Here is a 17,170-nt window from a genome sequence, read left to right as displayed (position 1 = left end):
TCATCCCCAGCAAGAGCATCATGGCCGCGCTCACAGTCGCGTGAACGGCACCGATGCCGCTGCGTGAGGGGGAGGCAACGATCGATCAATGGCCGGTGAATCATCCATCCCTGAACCACACTAGTCTCCTACAAATGTCTGCGATCTTTCTTGGTGTTGTCGTGTCCATCAGTCCATGTCTTACGATTTTTTAATCAGAATCTGGTCGATCCTGTTATGTTGAAAAAAAAATGTTCCTATGCATGGATCTAGCTATAGCTACTGCCTTGTCTGTGTTAATCCCTCTTTGTTTCGGCAATTCATCGTACTATGCTTACAATTTCATGTTATTCTATTGTACACTCTTGCTAGTTTGTATGAATTCTGAAAGATCATTCTTTTTCAGACTCATTCCGATGGATCAGGGAGGAGATGATTTCCTGTCGGACATTCTTCTACAGGAAGCAGGCAACCATGTTGCTGGTTTGGACGACCTGGTCATTCCATTGACTCCTCAGGAAACTCAGATTAGTCCGGATATCGAAGTTGTTGCTAGTCGTGGAAATCAAGGAACGAAGAGGTCCAAAAATTTCAATGTTGAAGAAGACGAACTTGTTTGTGAAGGATGGTTGGCTGCTAGCAAAGATCCCCTCCACGGGGCCAACCAAAATCGTACCTCGTTTTGGGGTAAGGTTCATGCTTACTTTGAGAAGAACAAAAAGGCAGATGCACCTTCAAGGACAGCAAGTTCTTTACTGCATAGATGGCTCACAATTCAGACTTTAGTGAACAAGTTTTGTTCTTGCTATGATGCAATTGAACGTAGAAATCAAAGTGGTACAACTATACAAGACAAGGTACTATGCCTAGACTTTTTTTAAATTTCATGTTGCTATGTTTCTGACTGCTATATATTGACAATGCACTTGACCAGATTGCCAGTGCCCTCAAGATGTTCTCGAGAATGGACAACAAGGATGGGAAGAAATGCAATGTTGTGCCTTGTTGGAATATACTGAAGGAGGAGGACAAGTGGAAAGCCAAGAGGACTGAACTTCAAGAGATGGAGAAACAATCAACAGCAGGAAACAAGACCAAGAAGAAGGCCACGAAGGTGGCTCGGCCAAGGGAAGAGGAAGCTGCCACCAATGAGCAAGACAAGGAGGCCACCGATGCTGGTGGTAGTGCTGAAACCGGAGCAAGAAAAAGATCTGATGGGGTAAAGAAGGTTAAAGAAAATCTTAGGCGAAGAGGTGGCGAAGCTTGCTTGGAGGCCCTTGACAAAATGTGGGCGAAGAAGGAGGTGGCTGACAATGAAAAAGAGAAGGCAAAGCAAGAGAGGTTCATGGCGGCACTCGAGGTAGAGAAGGAAGCACTAGAGGTAGAGAAGAAGCGACTTGCTACTGAGCAAAAGAAAGCTCAAATTGAGGAAAAAAATGCTGAAGCGGAGGAAAAAAGAGCACAAGCGGAGGAGACAAGAGCGCAAGCCGACTTGTTGAAGCATGAGAAAGAAATAATGTTTGCCGACCCGACCTCCCTCAACTCTATTCAGCGTGAATGGCTTGAGAAGATGCAGAAGGAGATTCTCGCTAGACACCGTGGAAATTAAATTAAGTTTATTAGATCATTTATTTCTTGTCATTTGAACTATCATAAGTTCAGTTCTGGATATTTATTTAAATTTATTTAGTACGAAGTGGTGGTGGCAAAATGATTTAATTATCTTCAGATGATATTTACTTAAATTTATTAAGTGCTTCATCTATTCTACGAGGTGGCTGTTGCCATGGCACATAGTGTGGATTCAGATGTAATTCGTGACTGATTTCATTATGTAAACATTGAGTTGGAAAATTCGTTCTGCCAAGCTTGTACAGGGCAGGGAACGCCTTGTGCTGCCATCAATAGCACAAGCATTTGCAGCATTCTTTTACACTGATGAGGCAACCAACATTATGTATATCCAAGCCACGAAATACTTTGTAAAATTTTTGTAATGCTAAATTAATACAAAATAAGGCTCATATTTTGTATGAGTACAAATCTGGATGATGGTTCCAAAGATGTTCGATGAGATCTTCTTTCAGTTGCACATGGGTGTCTTTGTTTCTGATTTGCTGATGTGCTTCAATATATTCATCAAGCGTGCGAGCTAGCCGGCCACGTGCAGGTTCCACAGTCTCACCTCCATAATCGAATGACTCATTATGGTCCACCATGAATCCTTCATCTTCGACGATCATGTTATGCATGATAACACAAGCCCTCATGATTAGTGTTAATGTCTCAATGTCCCAAAAACGTGCCCCACCACGAACAATGGCGAACCTAGATTGAAGAACGCCAAATGCCCTCTCCACCATTTTCCTTGCTGCTTCTTGCGCTTTGGCAAAGTATTGCTGCTTATTACCCATAGGACGACTGATAGACTGAATTAAAGTAGCCCAAGATGGGTATATGCCATCTGAAAGATAATAACCCATGTTGTAGTCGTGGCCATTGACAGAAAAGTTAACTGCTGGAGCTCTACCTTCTGCCAGGTTGTCAAACAAAGGTGATCTATGAAGAACATTGATATCATTATGAGACCCGGGCAATCCAAAGAAAGCATGCCATATCCAAAGGTCATCTGAAGCAACAGCCTCCAAAATGATGGTGGCCTTATCTACATGGCCCTTGTACTGACCCTGCTTATCATATGGACAATTCTTCCACACCCAATGCATGCAGTCAATGGACCCTAACATTCCTGAAAATCCTTTTTTCTCACCCATTGCAAGTAATCGTGTTGTGTCCGCCTCATTGGGTTGCCTGAGGTATTCATCTTCATACAGCTCAACAACTGCACGAACGAAGTGACGCAGGCTCTCCAGCGTTGTACTTTCACCAATACGAACATACTCATCTGCCGCATCAGCAGCTGTTCCATAAGTCAGCATACGCATTGCCGCAGTGACTTTTTGGAAGCAACTCAAGCCAAGAACATTAGCTGCATTTCTTTTCTGCACAAAGTAGTCATCATGGTCTTCTACATCACTCATTATGCGTAAGAAAAGATTCCTAGACATCCGGTACCTGAACCAAAATAACCAAAATATTTACACAAATAAATATGAGATCAAATATAACAATTTTATCTAAAAATTATTATGAACAACCTTCTACGGAATAATTCGGACCCATATGTTGGATTTTCAGCCAAATAATCTTGATACATCCTTTCATGGCCGGCTTCTCTATCACGGTAAATAACTTTGTGACCTTTGACAGATCCACCATGTGGCCCTTTTTCCTTGCTAGCGATTTGCAAAATTTGAGCAGCCGATAATATTATAGAACAATCGTCATCGGATGATGAATCATCCAATTGTTTTTGGAGAAGAGATCTCTTCCTAGGCATGATTCGTGAGGAATTACTGTCTACATCAGCAGTCCTTCGAAGTTGTATGAACAAAAAACAAAAAAAAATATCGGATAGGAGGTTCGTGAATTACCTGTGCGAGGGAGTGACGCACCCTGCTGCCTTGATGTGACTGACGCTGGTTGATCTCACAAAGGAGGGAGACTCACGCAGCCTTGATCTCACGAGGAGTTGATCGTTCACCTCGGCGGCGGCGGCGGCAAGGAATACGGTCGCGGGTGCACCGGCTGCCAGAAAACAATCGGTGACAGCCCCTGCCTGTTAATTCCGTCGGACCAAAAGCCGGTTTGTGGGCCTCATTTTTTAGTTTCGCAAGCCCAAATAGCAAACTCTTGGAGAAACAACAAATTTTGACTTGGCAAATATTTTATCAAGTTGCTAAAATAGAAGATTTGGCAAGTGGAATTTAGGGAACTCTTGGAGATGCTCTAAGTTCCTCTCGATCTTGCTTGGCTCTCTGTTTATCCCTATTTGCATCCGGTGGCACGATGGTGATTGGAGAAAACACATTGTTACCATAATTGTATCCATAGAGAAGAGTTCGTCAAATCTGATGCAAGTTTCTTTCTTGGCATGACCTTTTATGTATCGGTCCTTATTTTCCTTAATATCAATCAAGTATAAGATGCCCCAGGGAGTCTTTTGTATAATATATAAAATATAAGAAATAAACAAACAACAAACACTCAGCTCTCCGGTGCAGACAACTGGCTACACACTGTTGGAGACTTCCTTATGAAGCACAACCGTCTTTTTCATCCTGCAAAGATTGCAGTAACGACGAACTCTACCATGTCAAAAAAACAAGATCAAAGTGACAATGCCGTGACCGTGAGGGGCCAAGGATTGTGCTGACCAAGTATGGCAGATTGGCAGGAGGTGGATAACACTAGCTGGAGCTCAAAAGAGGGAGGTAGTTTCCCAATTCATCAATGAAACATGGCAAAAGATTGAGGAATAGGGCATTCTAGGCAAGGCAGCAGCTGACAACTGACATTCTTTTCTGTGAAAAGGGAGTAGAAACATCATATCACCACCATGGTGATCTCATCAGCGTCTCTACTAGTCCTAGGTAGTTGGGGGGTAGTTGGGGCTGAGGAACATCCAGTACAACACCTGCAGTTCATCTTGCCCAATTTTGCTCTCACAGTTTCACTTTACATGGACTAGACAGGAGTACGGTTCGTGATGGAAGTCATGAAACCACAGTTGCAGGTCGATCATACATTCATACCAGTATCATCTCTGTTGCAACAACACCTAGATTTGGCCGGAGCAATTGCTACAAATCCTGCCATTCATGATAAAGTTACACGAAAATTTTGCCGAAAGACGAACAAATACACACAACCAAAGTTGATAAAGTTACCGAGAGATCTCAGAAAAGGAGAAAGACCAAGAAGATTACTATTCTCTCAAATCAGCTGGATTGCCCCTAGTAGGCTTCTGGCTAGCTAGTCGATCAAGGGCTGGTCGCCGTCGACAAGCAGCGGCGCCGACGGGCCCTCCAGCAGCAGTGAGTCCAGCGAGCTCGGCGCGTTGTTCAGGTCACTACCCTTGCCACGGTCGCCGCCTTGTCCTGCATCAGCATCTGCCGCCGCGTCGACCATCAGACCCCCAACGCCGCCGGCGAGGCTCAGAGGCTGGTGGACCGGCGTCGGCGGGTACTCCTCCTTCACGTGCCACCGCTGGGGTGGAAACTGGAGCACGTCCATGGCTCGCGGAGGGTGATGCTCCACGGGCAGAGGGTGCTGCTGGTGGTGGCTCTGGCTCTGGCTCTGGCTCTTCCGATGCCGGTGGAGCTGCAGCACCTGGCTGTGCCTGTTGGCGTGCTCCGACGGCTCGAAGGTGGGGCTCGCTATCGGCCGGTACTCCGGCAGCAGCCGCCCCTGCCTGTACCGCACGCCGCACGCGTTGCACAGCGTGCTGCGGCCCAGCGGCCCCTCCCGCCACTGCGGCGTCGACGACGACCCGCAGTGCAGACACTGCTTCGCCGACTTCCGGGGCCGCCACGGCTTCCTCGACGAATCCGCCGAAGCCGCCGCCTTTTTCTTCTTCTTCTTCTTCTTGACGAGGTACACGGCTGGCGCTGGCGCTGGCGCCGGCGCGGGTTCCGTCCTCGGACGCGGCGGAGGTTTCCCCCGCTTCAGAGGCTTCTTCCTCACCAGGTAAACATCGGGAACTGACCCGGGCTCCCAGATCGGGCTGTCGGGCGACGACTCCGAGACCGGGCTGTCCGGGGGCGGTGGTCGGGCGGGCGTCCTCGCGGTCGCCGGCGTGGGGCGGCGCTGCACCTGCCCCCGCAGTGCCCCGGCCGCCTTGAGCCGGACCCCGCAGGCGTTGCAGAGCGTGCCCTGCCCCATCGGCCCCGACCTCCACTGCGGCGTCACCGCCGCGCCGCACTGCAGGCACAACCTAGCCCTCTTCGCCGGCCTCTCCTCCACCGCCGCGGGGGTGTATGGGTCGGGGACCGGGGCCTGGCGCACGCGCAGGCGCTGGGGACGGGCCGCCTCGGTCGGATTATTAACCGCCGACGCAGGGGGAACCGGCCTCTTTGCCTCCTCCGGCGCAGGGACGACGGGGAGCTTGAAGGCCCACCAGCCCGACGGCTGGGCACGGAGGCGGAGACGGCTGCGCGCCTTGCGCCGGACGGTGGCGTCCAGGCAGGAAACGGCGACGGGCAGGGGGAGCCACGCCGCCGGGAGCGAGAGCACGTAGCCGGGGCCCCCCTCCGACTCCCCCTCCCCGCCGCCGCCGCCGGCCATGTCGCCGGTCGCCATGGCCGCCGCAGATCGCCGGGTTCTTGGGTCTAATCCAGGCGGCTGCGCAGCTTGACAAAAAAAAAATGCTATCTTTAGCAGGCTCCCGAGCCGTATTGCACAGGATGCGAACTTATCTTCCCAACCACCCAAAGTAAAGAGAGAGATTAATGGATCCGCACCTCTCCTTTGTCGCCTTCATCCGCCATCGCCATGGACGGCGGCCGCCGGGCGAGCGAGCAGATAGGCGGCGACTTGACGGACCGGCGCGTCAGCAGAGCAAGGGGGGGAAGAAAGAGAGCTGGGAAAGATGACGAGTCATGCTCATGCCCCGGATGCCCCTCTCTCTCTCGGTTTTTTTTTTCTCCGTGTTGTTTTGGGTCGCATAGAGGCTCACGAAAACCGCAAATCTTTTCACGAATTCCGGCGAGCTTTGTCGGAGGTGAGAACGCCATCCTTTGCGTGTCCTCAGTTGTATTTTCTTTCCTTAAAAAAACAAGATTTAAATAGTAGTGACACAAAATATGATGAATATGGATTGAATTTTCATCCATTCCAAAAAAAATAGAATACCTCTTCGATGAGTTCAATAATCTTAAATTTGACGAATTTTATAAAAAAATATTATCATTATTTATATTTTAAATAGATTTATTATAAATATATTTTATAATTAATTTAGTGCATCATAAATATTAATAATTTTTTTATATATTTAGTTGAGTTTGGAATTGTTGACTCCATGAGAAGCGAGACTTTTATCTTTTTAGAATAGAGGGAGTGTATTCATATCTATATGTATATATTAATATTATATCTATATCTAATGTTAAAGAGCAGATGGGATTCACCCAACCATCTTTCTTATTTCCTAGCAAATGATTCCAAGAAAATTAGAGCCTTAGAGGAGATTGAGGTGGTTTAAATCCCTAATAAGTCAAAATCCCTCCTAATCCCCTCCAACCCCCATCAAATGGGGAATAATTGAACAAGGCCTAAAGTGTATCTCGCTCTTTGTATCTCGTATATTATCCGAACTCACAGTTCATGTAAGTGATACGGAGTTCGATTCTAAGATGTGTTTGGGTTTCGTTTCAGCGCACAACCACATTTGTCATTTTTACTTCCAGTAATATTCTTGTGCCTGTCCTTATCTCGTCTGAGACCCGGCTCATGACTAGTGCCCACACCAGTCAGAATCATGTGTGGTTGTGCATCTAGTTCATAAAAAGTTTGATTCTAATACCTATTAGAATAGACGATGAGACCATTATATAAATCTCTAAGCCATTAGTTGTAATAAGATATATGCTCTGTTACAACACGTGGGTACAATTGGTAGTACACATTAAAGACATGATTCAACTAAAGAAATCCATCTGATGACACAAGCATATAACCATCACAGAACATTTGGTAGCAAAATTAAACAAAGAATCAATTGAGCTTTCAATGCTTAGGTTTCAGGATATTTTAGCTTGCAAACACAAAGAAGTAATTATATATATATGTTTAAGGTTAATTTTGCTAGATATCTGATGGTAAACTTTTTTTGGTGAGAGGACATAATTCGAATTACTCACCCTCGCAAAGCAACTGAGATTGTGGCAAACTCCTTCAGCTCAATCTTAGCCAACCAGCAATAAAAAATTCCTGGACTCTATCGCGATTTTTAGTTAGTGTTACAAGACGGGAATGGATTAGGATTTTTAGAGGAATTTGTGGCTTCAATCGTTGACATACTCTCTTTGTTTCTAAATATCTATCATTTTCACTTTTTGAGAAACAACTTTGACTAAATATATACTAAAATATGTGAATATTTAGTACATAATTAGTATTATTGGAAAGATCTTTGAATCTAGTTTTTTAATATATGTATTTGGAGATATAAATATTGCACATATTTTCTACAAATCGAGTCAAACTTACGGCGCGTACATCAACAGCGACGGTTATTTGTGGATGGAGGGAGTAGAGGCTCGTCCAGACCAATTATTAGGAATGGTGTCCTGACCAATGTGGATATAGCGACAGAAGTTACCAAAGTTGGAGAATAATGATGTATTAAGCAAATGAAAAGTATTGTATATAAGAAATAGATCGTGTGCAAAACAAAGAGATATAGTGATTGTTTGGATAAGTGGCTTAGGGGCAAGCCAGACTACCACAATGCAACCTATTCGTGTTTGTGCACCTACCTAAGTGCTAAGTCAGCTCTAGGAAGCCAAAAAAAAATGGAAAAGAAATGACTAGATGAAAACAGGGAAGGCAGAGTTGGCTAGCCACCCAAACCACGTCGCCTCACGGCTAAGCTTACTTTACCCCGCCTTAATTCCGCTGTCCCTACACCCCCCCTCCCCCCCCCCCCAAAAAAAATCTGAACATGATCTCCACTGGGCCTACGTGAGATCCGCTAGATCGTCATGCGCCTGATGAGCCAGCCTCCACTCAAGCTCCACCTCTCCCATGCTCGCCTCCATCCACCGCGCGAGCTCTGCTAGACCCTTGGCAATCTAAGTTGGCCCCCCAGGTGAGCTCTTCCTCTCTCGCGCTTAACTCCAATCCCCTCCGCAAGCTCCACCTCCTCTCCAGATGGTTATGGTGGCTAATGTGGGAGGTGATGGTGGTGAAGGTGGAAGGTGAGTGCAAGGAAGATGGTGGTCGAGGTCAGAGGTGATGGAGCTAAAAATCGCCCTCACAAGATGCAATAATTCTACCGAGATTATATAGGAAACCAAACGATTTTTTTTATTAGCTAGGCTTAGATACTATAAGTAAACTAAACAACACATCTTGCATTGTCTTATGCTGGCTTGGGCTGACCAAACTTATTTTGCTAGCCAAGCCTGGTGAAGAAACACAATCAAATAGCAAACAACAGTGAAGATATCCAAAGAGCTTTTTAGGTGGCTATGGGCAAGAGGCGGTGGGTGGGGTGGTGGCAATGCATGATGAATAGGTGAAGAACAAAGGCGGGCATGAATTTAAATTGGGATGAAGGAAGACCCAAACACAGGAGTAAAAAATATATCATCTGATCTTTCATCAATCTAGAAATACTGCATAGCTTAATATGTCGCTATATTTAATTTTAAAAAGAAGTCGCTACATTTACTATTGTATTATTAGCTATATATGGCTTCTGTTGATAACGGTGTGAAATGTCCAAAAATCTCTTTATATCCTGTATAATTGATAGAAATAGATATTTTAGTGGAAAAAAAACTCTCCAACAGCTTAATTAATTAGATCTCTAAATGTTGTCATATTTTATTATGGGTTTTTTCGGTAGCCAAGGATAGAGAGCGAGGATATAGCTCTCTAAACACTAAAGTGTGTATAAGATTTAAAAAAAAGTTATTGGAGGATGTAAAGATATAGAGAATAAATTTTATTCAAATAACTATCTAAAAGATAATTTAGAGAGTGAATTACTCTTTCGAGATGATCAGTGATTCAGTGAACCCACAGATCAAGCAGATTCAATCGCTAAACCACAAAGTCAAAAGTTTAGGAAAAAAAAAAACTAGTAATGGTTGGTCCACAACAAATCTTTGGCTCCTGGCTCTTTCTGTCCGGTTGGCAAAATCAGGTTTTTGGTAATTGTTTATATGGAATTTTTGGAGATGCTCTTCTTCCCATCCATGTGCGCGGAGTATATATAGTAGTGGTAAATGCTACCGTGCCATTTGTCCACAACGTCAAATATGATTCATGTGATTGGAATGAGCGAAGCATGTGTGTGTTGTATCTTTCATATGTATATGAGCAAGTTATTGGATTACTAGCAAACAGAGAACTCAACTTCACTAGTAAAACTGTTTTTATCTCTCCCACAAGCAAAATACACGTTGCAATCTTATTGTTTCCATTTCAATGTCAAAAAATCTAGTCTTGGCATGTCTCTTTTGGTAGCCTTTGTGCTTGGACTTCTCGTCGGCAATGGGAGCTAATCAGAGAAGCAGATTTTGACTTTTGAGAAGCCTACTCTATGCCACCGGCACCAATGGTACATTCAGATGCGGAACTTCATTGAACTGGTGTAATTGTCCTGACAGGGTCAGATAACAAACCGCAACGGTAGGAAACGCAGTCAGGGAACCGACAGTTTTTCCATACGATTCGGTTGACCAGTGTCTAACAACTCGTCTCAAGAAAAACTTGAGAAATACACCGTACCATTTTATTTTATAGACAACAATACCAATAGTTATCTCAAGATAAGAGATGACAACAAGAATTCAAAGTCATTTTATCCTAAACACATAGGAACCATCACATGAGGCTACCGCAGAGTGTTTTTGACAGAAAGAGCAGGATAGCGTCTCAGCATCAAGAGAAGCCATAACTCAAAACTTCAAGGTTTATCTCCTCTAGCTTTACCAAAAAAAAAACGTAATCCCTAAAGATCGATAATCGTTATCAAATTATCACAGCTTTCATAGTGACATTGGCACTCTATATTATCTCCACACTAAACGTATCAAAAATAGTAGTAGAACCATCATGCGTACAGCTGAGCCAGATCATTCTCATACGTCTTCCTGATCACCTCCCTCTTGAGCTTGAGGGCAGCAGTGACGAGTCCTGACTCGGGGGTCCATGGCTCTGGTATCAACTTGATTTTGGCTGGTATCTCAAATTTCTCAAGTCGTGCTTGCTTTGCAGCCTGGAAAATAACAAATGCATGTAAGTGCATCAAGTGCAGTCAAATTGTTGTCTTAACGGTACACAGGATTTGTCTTGCTTGACATGCTTGCAACTTTCAGGTTTGCGTTTCAGCGCACACATGGAAAAGGAAGAGAGAACTTCCCAAAGATATCAATGTATATGAGACAGCATAATCCTAGTTACCTTCTTTCAAATGTGGGAACATCTATGCCTTCGGTACTTTTTGCTAAAAATAAATAAATACCATGCTGGTATGAAACACACTCAGCAGTGCTAATGGCCTTTGTGAAATTATAATTATAACTAATAAAAACTCTATGGATGAATATGTTCTATGCAGTGCTAGGTGACTGTTTATTTTTTTTCAGAAACACTAGAAAATAGTTTCCTATTGACATATTTATATTGTTGTTGCCAAAACTATGATACTTCTACAATTATGGAAAAAATAAAAGCATGGATGAGTGAAAGATCAATGGATGCTAAACCCTTTTCATTCATACAAATTCACTTGCAATAAGCATTGAGTCAGGTATGAATGTGTGGTGATCCAACACAGTAAAGCAAACAGATGTTGACAGGTGAACAGAAAACACAAACCTTCGCTAAAGATCCAAGCACTTCTTTAACAGCCTCTTGCTTCTGGCACAAATCTGAGAAATCACTGTATTTAATTCCTTGCTGTGAAGCCCAGCTTTCCAGCTCAATGTGTGCAGCTACCACAAGCGCAACACAGTAATTGTGGAAAGGATCAGCATGGATCATAATGTTCTCCACATATGGGCTCACAATCAAAGCAGCCTCCACCTGTCATCACCTAACAAGTTAAGCAGTGCAATCAGCCAGTGGGACCAGAATAAGAATATTGCATACCTTCCCGAGCGATACATATTCGCCATGTTGAAGCTTCACAATATCTTTCTTACGGTCAATGATTTCAAGGCAGCCATCTGGATGGAATCGTCCGATGTCACCAGAATAGAACCATCGCATACCTTTTTCGTCATCCTTCACATGACATATGAGGTGTATGGTTATGGTTACAGAAATTATGAAGAAGTAATAATTCAATGCATGAAGTAATTTATGAATATATTAGTAAGATGACACCATACCTTGTACACTTCATTTGTTTTAGCTTCATTCTTGAAATAGCCTTTAGTAACATTTGGACCCCCAATGACTATTTCTCCCCGAGGCATTGGTAAATCAGTAGTCAAGTATCCACCCTCAGGCCAGTCGATCAACTAAAAATACAGTTGCCGATATGTCAGGAAGTCAGGAACTGTGGGAGGTCAACAGTAAGTACTAAATACACTGTCATGAGAATAGATAAGATATCCCAGTGAGGAAAGAAGTTCAACAAGCCAAAAAAATTCTAAGCATGTGCATGTAAATAATCTTGAAGCTAAGAACAACCAATAACTTAGGAAGATTTTCAATATAAAAACATTGTTAGGCATAAAAAAATACAAAATAGATCCACACAAACAACATCAGGATAAAAACAGCTTTGCTACAAAAATTGTATCCATCTCATTGGTATGTAGTTAAGAAATGAAGCTGACCTTAATAAACGAACAAGGTAGTGGAGCACCAACACGGCCAACAGATGTGTCATCATACTCTGAAAATGTCCCTCCAGCACAAGTTTCAGTCAGACCATAACCTTGCCCTATTGGAGCCCTGAAATTGCATAAGCCTTAACAATGTCAGACTACAAATAGTGTGAGACAGTCATAATATATTTATCGCTTTAAATGCATGGAATGGGAACATAGGATTTCAGGATAATTGCCATCAAACAACAGAGAAGAGGATATACATAATCTTACCCAAGGCATATATTGATAAATCTCTGAGTATCACCAGATAGAGGTGCTCCACCTGAAAGTACAAACCGAATCTTTCCTCCCAAAATAGCACGAACCTTTCCAAACACAAGCGTATCCCACAAGTGTTTCTCCAAACCCCAGGCACCAAGCCAACTTCCATTGATTGCAGCAAGCCGACGGTTATAGGCAATGTCAAACAATTGCTTTGCTATACCACCCTTTGCATCCACCTGAAGCCACCTCAACACAAAAGGTAGCTGTCAATAATCAACAAGGAACAGACAAGAACAATGTAAAGGACATTACCTTTTTCCTCACACCATCACGCACACGGTCAAGTATAGCAGGTACAGCAGTCATCAATGTTGGCTTTAGTGCAGAAGCATCACCTAGAGTTCCTTTTTTTATTTTGTTGGATGTATCAGTCAGGGTCAAAGGTGATCCATATCCTATGGAGGCCCCAACAGCAGCCATTAGTGCCTAAAAAGCACATTTTTGCAAATGGTGAATAAAGATTATAAACCAATATAGTTCCTATCTTAATTGAACGGCAGAGCTCCTGCCCATGTCTTCTAAAAAAAACAATATAGTGAACAGATTTGATCCATTCTGATGCCTATTGAAAGCTACCTCTGCTGCCAACTCAAGAATGTGTGCAAGTGGGAGGTAGGCCAAGTATATATCTTTACTGCCAAGTGCAGGCACAATGGTCATAACTGCTGAGAGTGTAGCCAGGACGTTGCGGTGGGTCATCATAACTCCCTATAAACAAATGAGATACATGTCAGTTCAACAGCTGAGATATAATTAGAGAATTCCACTTCACTTTTTATTTGTGTGTATAAGAAGCAACTCCCTACCTGAATTCTAGTAAGCAAGGGAAAAATTGCAGCGTACAGATTAACAAAAAATAAGAACCAGGATGTATATATAAAGCAAACCTTGGGCAATCCGGTGCTACCACTTGTGTACATTATCACCGCAACATCAGAAGGGAGAGGCATGTTGGCTTCAACAGGTGATTCAGATCCTAACCTAATTACTTCCTCAAATGATTCAACCTTCCAGCTAGTGCAGTTTTGAGCTAAAGAAACTTCAGCTGATATGCCTTCCTCGTTGATATAGACAACATGCTTGACAGTGTCAAGTTGCCCACTTATATCAATCAACTTCTTTAGTTCTTTCTGACCACAAACTACAGTAGTGACCTCAGTCTGGCAAGCAAAAAGGGTAAATTAGTTAAAAATAGAAGCATATAAATAGCAGGCAGGTGTTGATTACTTTAAGAACAGGTGTCAGGAATGATTAAATGCAACTGGTACATTCTATTAAAAATGCAACTGATACAGATTAATTGCCGCTGTCTATAAGTGATAGTACAGACTGATTTTGTCTTGAACTCTTTATAAACCAAGAAAAGCAGATCACATGAAAACATAACAAGCAGGGACGACAGGAGATACAACTATACAAGTGACAGTACTGACCTCATTTAGTGAGTGACACAATGCTTCCTCCCCCAATGAGGCATAGATGGTGACAACTGTAATGTTTTGTCTGAAGCACGCCTTGCAAATGGAAAAGGAAAATGTAACTCAGAATTGTAGTGTGCGAGGATTCAATCAATGTAACAGAATATGAAGAAGATGGTAAATGAAGACAAGCAAGAAAAAGGGAACCAAAGTGAAAGGATGTTTAAAGAAACGATTTTCTAAAAATATGCAGCATGCAAACTGTTCCTGGTGACTTATGTTCATCAGGTTTTATATCTTTCCGTGGCAAAGCATTTATCATGAATAAGAACATAACATCATTTAATATGAACGTTCTGCTATGAAGACTCCTGTCTGCATAATAATTGTATAAAATGGCAAACATTGCCTAGCAAAGTATACATTTGCATGCCTTTCTGACTTACATCAGAATGCTAGTGGGAAGAATAAGTGGTGTAAGAAATCATCTACAACTGAATAACAATTCAGCCTGCAGATATTTTAAGACAAGTCTTAGCGGTGCACTGTCACCTAGTAACCTAAAACTACCAGTAATCCTGTCTGGGCAACTCAGCAGTTGCACAGTCCATGCATAGTTTCACACTCCAAATGTACTTCTGCATTATTACAGATATGAAGTGACTGGTGCCTTCAATTTACTGAAGTTAAGAAACAGGTGGCAATAGCATGTGAAGAGAAACAAAGGTTGGTCTACAACTCTATATGTAGACTGACAGGGGGAAAAAGAATACCTGCAACGCAATCTGCCACTCAGCCCGTGTCTCAGCAAAAATAGCAACACGTTCATTCTTCTCGTGACCTACTCGAATTAGTCCAGATGAAAAGCTGCAAACGCTCTTGAAGCACTCTGCATAACACTTCCACTCATACTCGCCCAGATGCAACTTCTCAAACGATCTCCCGCCAGGTGCTGCTTCAGTTTCCCTCGAGATGAGCTTCCTGGTGCCAAGGAGTGGCATGTTGACATACTCTTTGCAAGATTGCTCAAACAGCTCAGCAAGTGTGGAGACCCCCTCCCAGTGTGTCTCAACGGGCTGCTCAAATCGATAGTTACGGACTGCATATCCAGGCTCCCCACCAACCTCGACTGGCACTCCCCTCTTCCTTTCGGCCTTTCTCCTCTTGCGGAGCAAAAGGGAGACCGCGACAGGGACAAGAATCCCAACAAAGTAAGGATTCATACTTCTGCAGCGGTGAACCTTGTAGCTATACTTGCTTGCAGGAGGTGAACTAACAGATCCACATGCGCTGAGGCGAAAACCTGCAGATAAGTACTACCATGAGTAGAAGTTTTCAAGGTTTCAGATAGAAGTTTTGAAGGTTTCAGGTCTAGATTGTGATACCAAAGTGACTTTGTAAAGAAGAGACTAACTGCACGATTAGTCCTGCTATCTGACCTGGTCCATTAAGCAATGCAAGTGCAACCACTCCACTTATGGACAGAAAAAGGACCAACTGATTTTACACCAATTCTATCCAATACGGTCAAGTCAAATAGTGCAGTCTGTATAGCTATCCAATTTTGACCTTCTAATACAGACTTCCCCTATATGCATTTAAAACTCATACTCTCATTGTCATTATAGAATTGAACTTAACACGGAACACTCACACAAATTTTTCCAAAAAAGTTACTGGACAACTTTTTTTCCAAAAAAAGAAAAGAAAATTTGTTGGAATGATCCTATTTTCAGAAAAAAAGAAAACAAATACTGTTGGGGGCCAGTGGAACAAGCCTCTCTCAAAGTACTTGAGAAGTGGTACATCACCGACTATAGCACATACATATTTGTTTTGCCTCCTCCATCTGCTCCACTCCCAATTTTTTATTTAAATTAAATATTTAATACCTGTCTCAGCTCACGCATCGCATGCTAATTCAGTAGCAATTTTCAGAGAATTACACAGCCACAAGCACAGTAAACACGGAACACTCACGCAAAGCACTAGTGGTAACGAGTAATGGGACCCCGCGAGTTTCCCCGACAGTGATTCAGATCGCGCCCAGGCCGCCGTCACTACCCCTAACCGACCAACCCCCGTCCACCTGGAGAGCACAGTTCCACACCGCGGCGACAACAATGAGAGAGGCGGAGGGAGGGAGGGAGGGAGGGAGCGGCGGCACCGTACCTTCCGGGGGACGACGGCGGCGGGGGGCACGCGCGGTGCGGTCGGGGCGGCGGCGGAGCCAGTCAGCGAGGTTTCGCCTCGTCACACGTTACGGTTTGGTTCTCTCGCCACTTATGTCGCTCTCGCCTGCTGCTTGGCTTTCCGCCCCGTCAGGCCAGGCCAGGCCCCACCGAATCCAGTCCCTTCCTTGGCGGATAAGCGGGCTAGGGCCCGGCCCGGCCCGAAATCATACCTAATAGGCCGCATTTTGCAGTCCGCTTTGCCTACTTTGTTGCTTCTGCTGGCCCGAAAGCCTAAACAATGGGCCGCACTTTGCAGCCCGCTTTGCCACTTTTCCTACTTTTTTTTTGACGAAAAAGCAAATTTATTAAATCAACAGCAGCGTGCTGATTTAGAAATACACTAGAAAAACTGGCGCAGCTTTGCTGCGCCCTGCCTGGAGCGTACCAGTGGATGAACAACATTGCGTTGACAAATGTAAATTTGTATTGTATCCAAGCAATGCTACTTCAAATTAGCTGGTCGTGTTAGTGTCTAATTGTTGTAGAAAATATGACATGATGCCCCCTAAGTGTCAGTAGGCTATGTATTTGTGATAGTATCACTGGAGTTTTGGGAAGCTAATATTTATATTATAAGTTTATCTGTACAACTGACGTATCTCACTTATTGAGACAAAATCACAGAAGTTTTTGTTTTATAGAAGCAAAGGATTCAAAGTTCCTCGATCTATTTGGTTCGGTTTACTACTGTATTTCTCATATAAAGAAAACAGCGAGATTCGTATGCACTGAAGACATGGAAATCTGGTTGGTGGACAATAGCACAGAATATGAATGCGTGGCTGATGACGCTGGA

At 43.7% G+C, this 17,170-nt stretch overlaps 4 protein-coding genes across 6 annotated transcripts; 1 reads left to right on the top strand and 3 right to left on the bottom strand.

Annotated features, from left to right (window-relative positions):
- LOC8079872 (glutathione S-transferase T3) lies at positions 396–1,588 on the top strand. The gene is made up of 2 exons (XM_002442840.1): positions 396–836; positions 914–1,588. Exons 1-2 carry the CDS (start codon positions 396–398, stop codon positions 1,586–1,588), a joined length of 1,116 nt encoding a protein of 371 aa, XP_002442885.1.
- On the bottom strand, positions 1,801–4,443 carry LOC110429940. Its single transcript, XM_021446715.1, has one exon. The coding sequence runs from the start codon at positions 3,045–3,047 to the stop codon at positions 2,001–2,003; it is 1,047 nt and encodes a 348-aa protein (XP_021302390.1). The 5' UTR covers positions 3,048–4,443; the 3' UTR covers positions 1,801–2,000.
- Positions 4,649–6,726, bottom strand: LOC8079871 (suppressor of ferric uptake 1). 3 transcript variants are annotated; one of them, XM_021446713.1, is made up of 2 exons: positions 6,342–6,726; positions 4,649–6,252 (listed from the first exon to the last, which is right to left on the bottom strand). In XM_021446713.1, exons 1-2 carry the CDS (start codon positions 6,711–6,713, stop codon positions 4,855–4,857), a joined length of 1,770 nt encoding a protein of 589 aa, XP_021302388.1. In that variant the 5' UTR covers positions 6,714–6,726; the 3' UTR covers positions 4,649–4,854. The 3 variants fall into 3 exon arrangements, with proteins under 3 accessions (XP_021302388.1, XP_002441888.2, XP_021302389.1); XM_002441843.2 differs by having other exon boundaries at positions 4,649–6,222; positions 6,342–6,723; XM_021446714.1 differs by having other exon boundaries at positions 4,649–6,230; positions 6,342–6,720.
- Positions 10,324–16,455, bottom strand: LOC110429766 (long chain acyl-CoA synthetase 9, chloroplastic-like). The gene is made up of 12 exons (XM_021446284.1): positions 16,313–16,455; positions 14,914–15,443; positions 14,156–14,236; positions 13,610–13,882; positions 13,299–13,430; positions 12,975–13,148; positions 12,669–12,898; positions 12,402–12,519; positions 11,949–12,080; positions 11,707–11,841; positions 11,434–11,640; positions 10,324–10,831 (listed from the first exon to the last, which is right to left on the bottom strand). Exons 2-12 carry the CDS (start codon positions 15,361–15,363, stop codon positions 10,667–10,669), a joined length of 2,097 nt encoding a protein of 698 aa, XP_021301959.1. The 5' UTR covers positions 15,364–15,443; positions 16,313–16,455; the 3' UTR covers positions 10,324–10,666.

Source organism: Sorghum bicolor, chromosome 8, assembly GCF_000003195.3.
Source record: "Sorghum bicolor cultivar BTx623 chromosome 8, Sorghum_bicolor_NCBIv3, whole genome shotgun sequence".
Lineage (NCBI taxonomy): Eukaryota > Viridiplantae > Streptophyta > Magnoliopsida > Poales > Poaceae > Sorghum > Sorghum bicolor.
This window is presented reverse-complemented; position numbering and strand designations above follow the sequence as displayed.

Bases quoted from the DNA above. Each gene is read 5' to 3' on its own strand.
- LOC110429940 (XM_021446715.1), bottom strand. From the start codon at position 3,047: ATGTCTAGGAATCTTTTCTTACGCATAATGAGTGATGTAGAAGACCAT.
- LOC110429766 (XM_021446284.1), bottom strand. From the start codon at position 15,363: ATGAATCCTTACTTTGTTGGGATTCTTGTCCCTGTCGCGGTCTCCCTT. The intron at 14,237-14,913 runs GTATTCTTTTTC...TCCATTTGCAAG, and splicing joins AGTGGCAGATTGCGTTGCAG to GCGTGCTTCAGACAAAACAT. The intron at 11,842-11,948 runs GTATGGTGTCAT...TGTCATGTGAAG, and splicing joins AAACAAATGAAGTGTACAAG to GATGACGAAAAAGGTATGCG.
- LOC8079872 (XM_002442840.1), top strand. From the start codon at position 396: ATGGATCAGGGAGGAGATGATTTCCTGTCGGACATTCTTCTACAGGAA. The intron at 837-913 runs GTACTATGCCTA...GCACTTGACCAG, and splicing joins GTACAACTATACAAGACAAG to ATTGCCAGTGCCCTCAAGAT.
- LOC8079871 (XM_021446713.1), bottom strand. From the start codon at position 6,713: ATGGATGAAAATTCAATCCATATTCATCATATTTTGTGTCACTACTAT. The intron at 6,253-6,341 runs GTGCGGATCCAT...AGCCTGCTAAAG, and splicing joins ATGAAGGCGACAAAGGAGAG to ATAGCATTTTTTTTTTGTCA.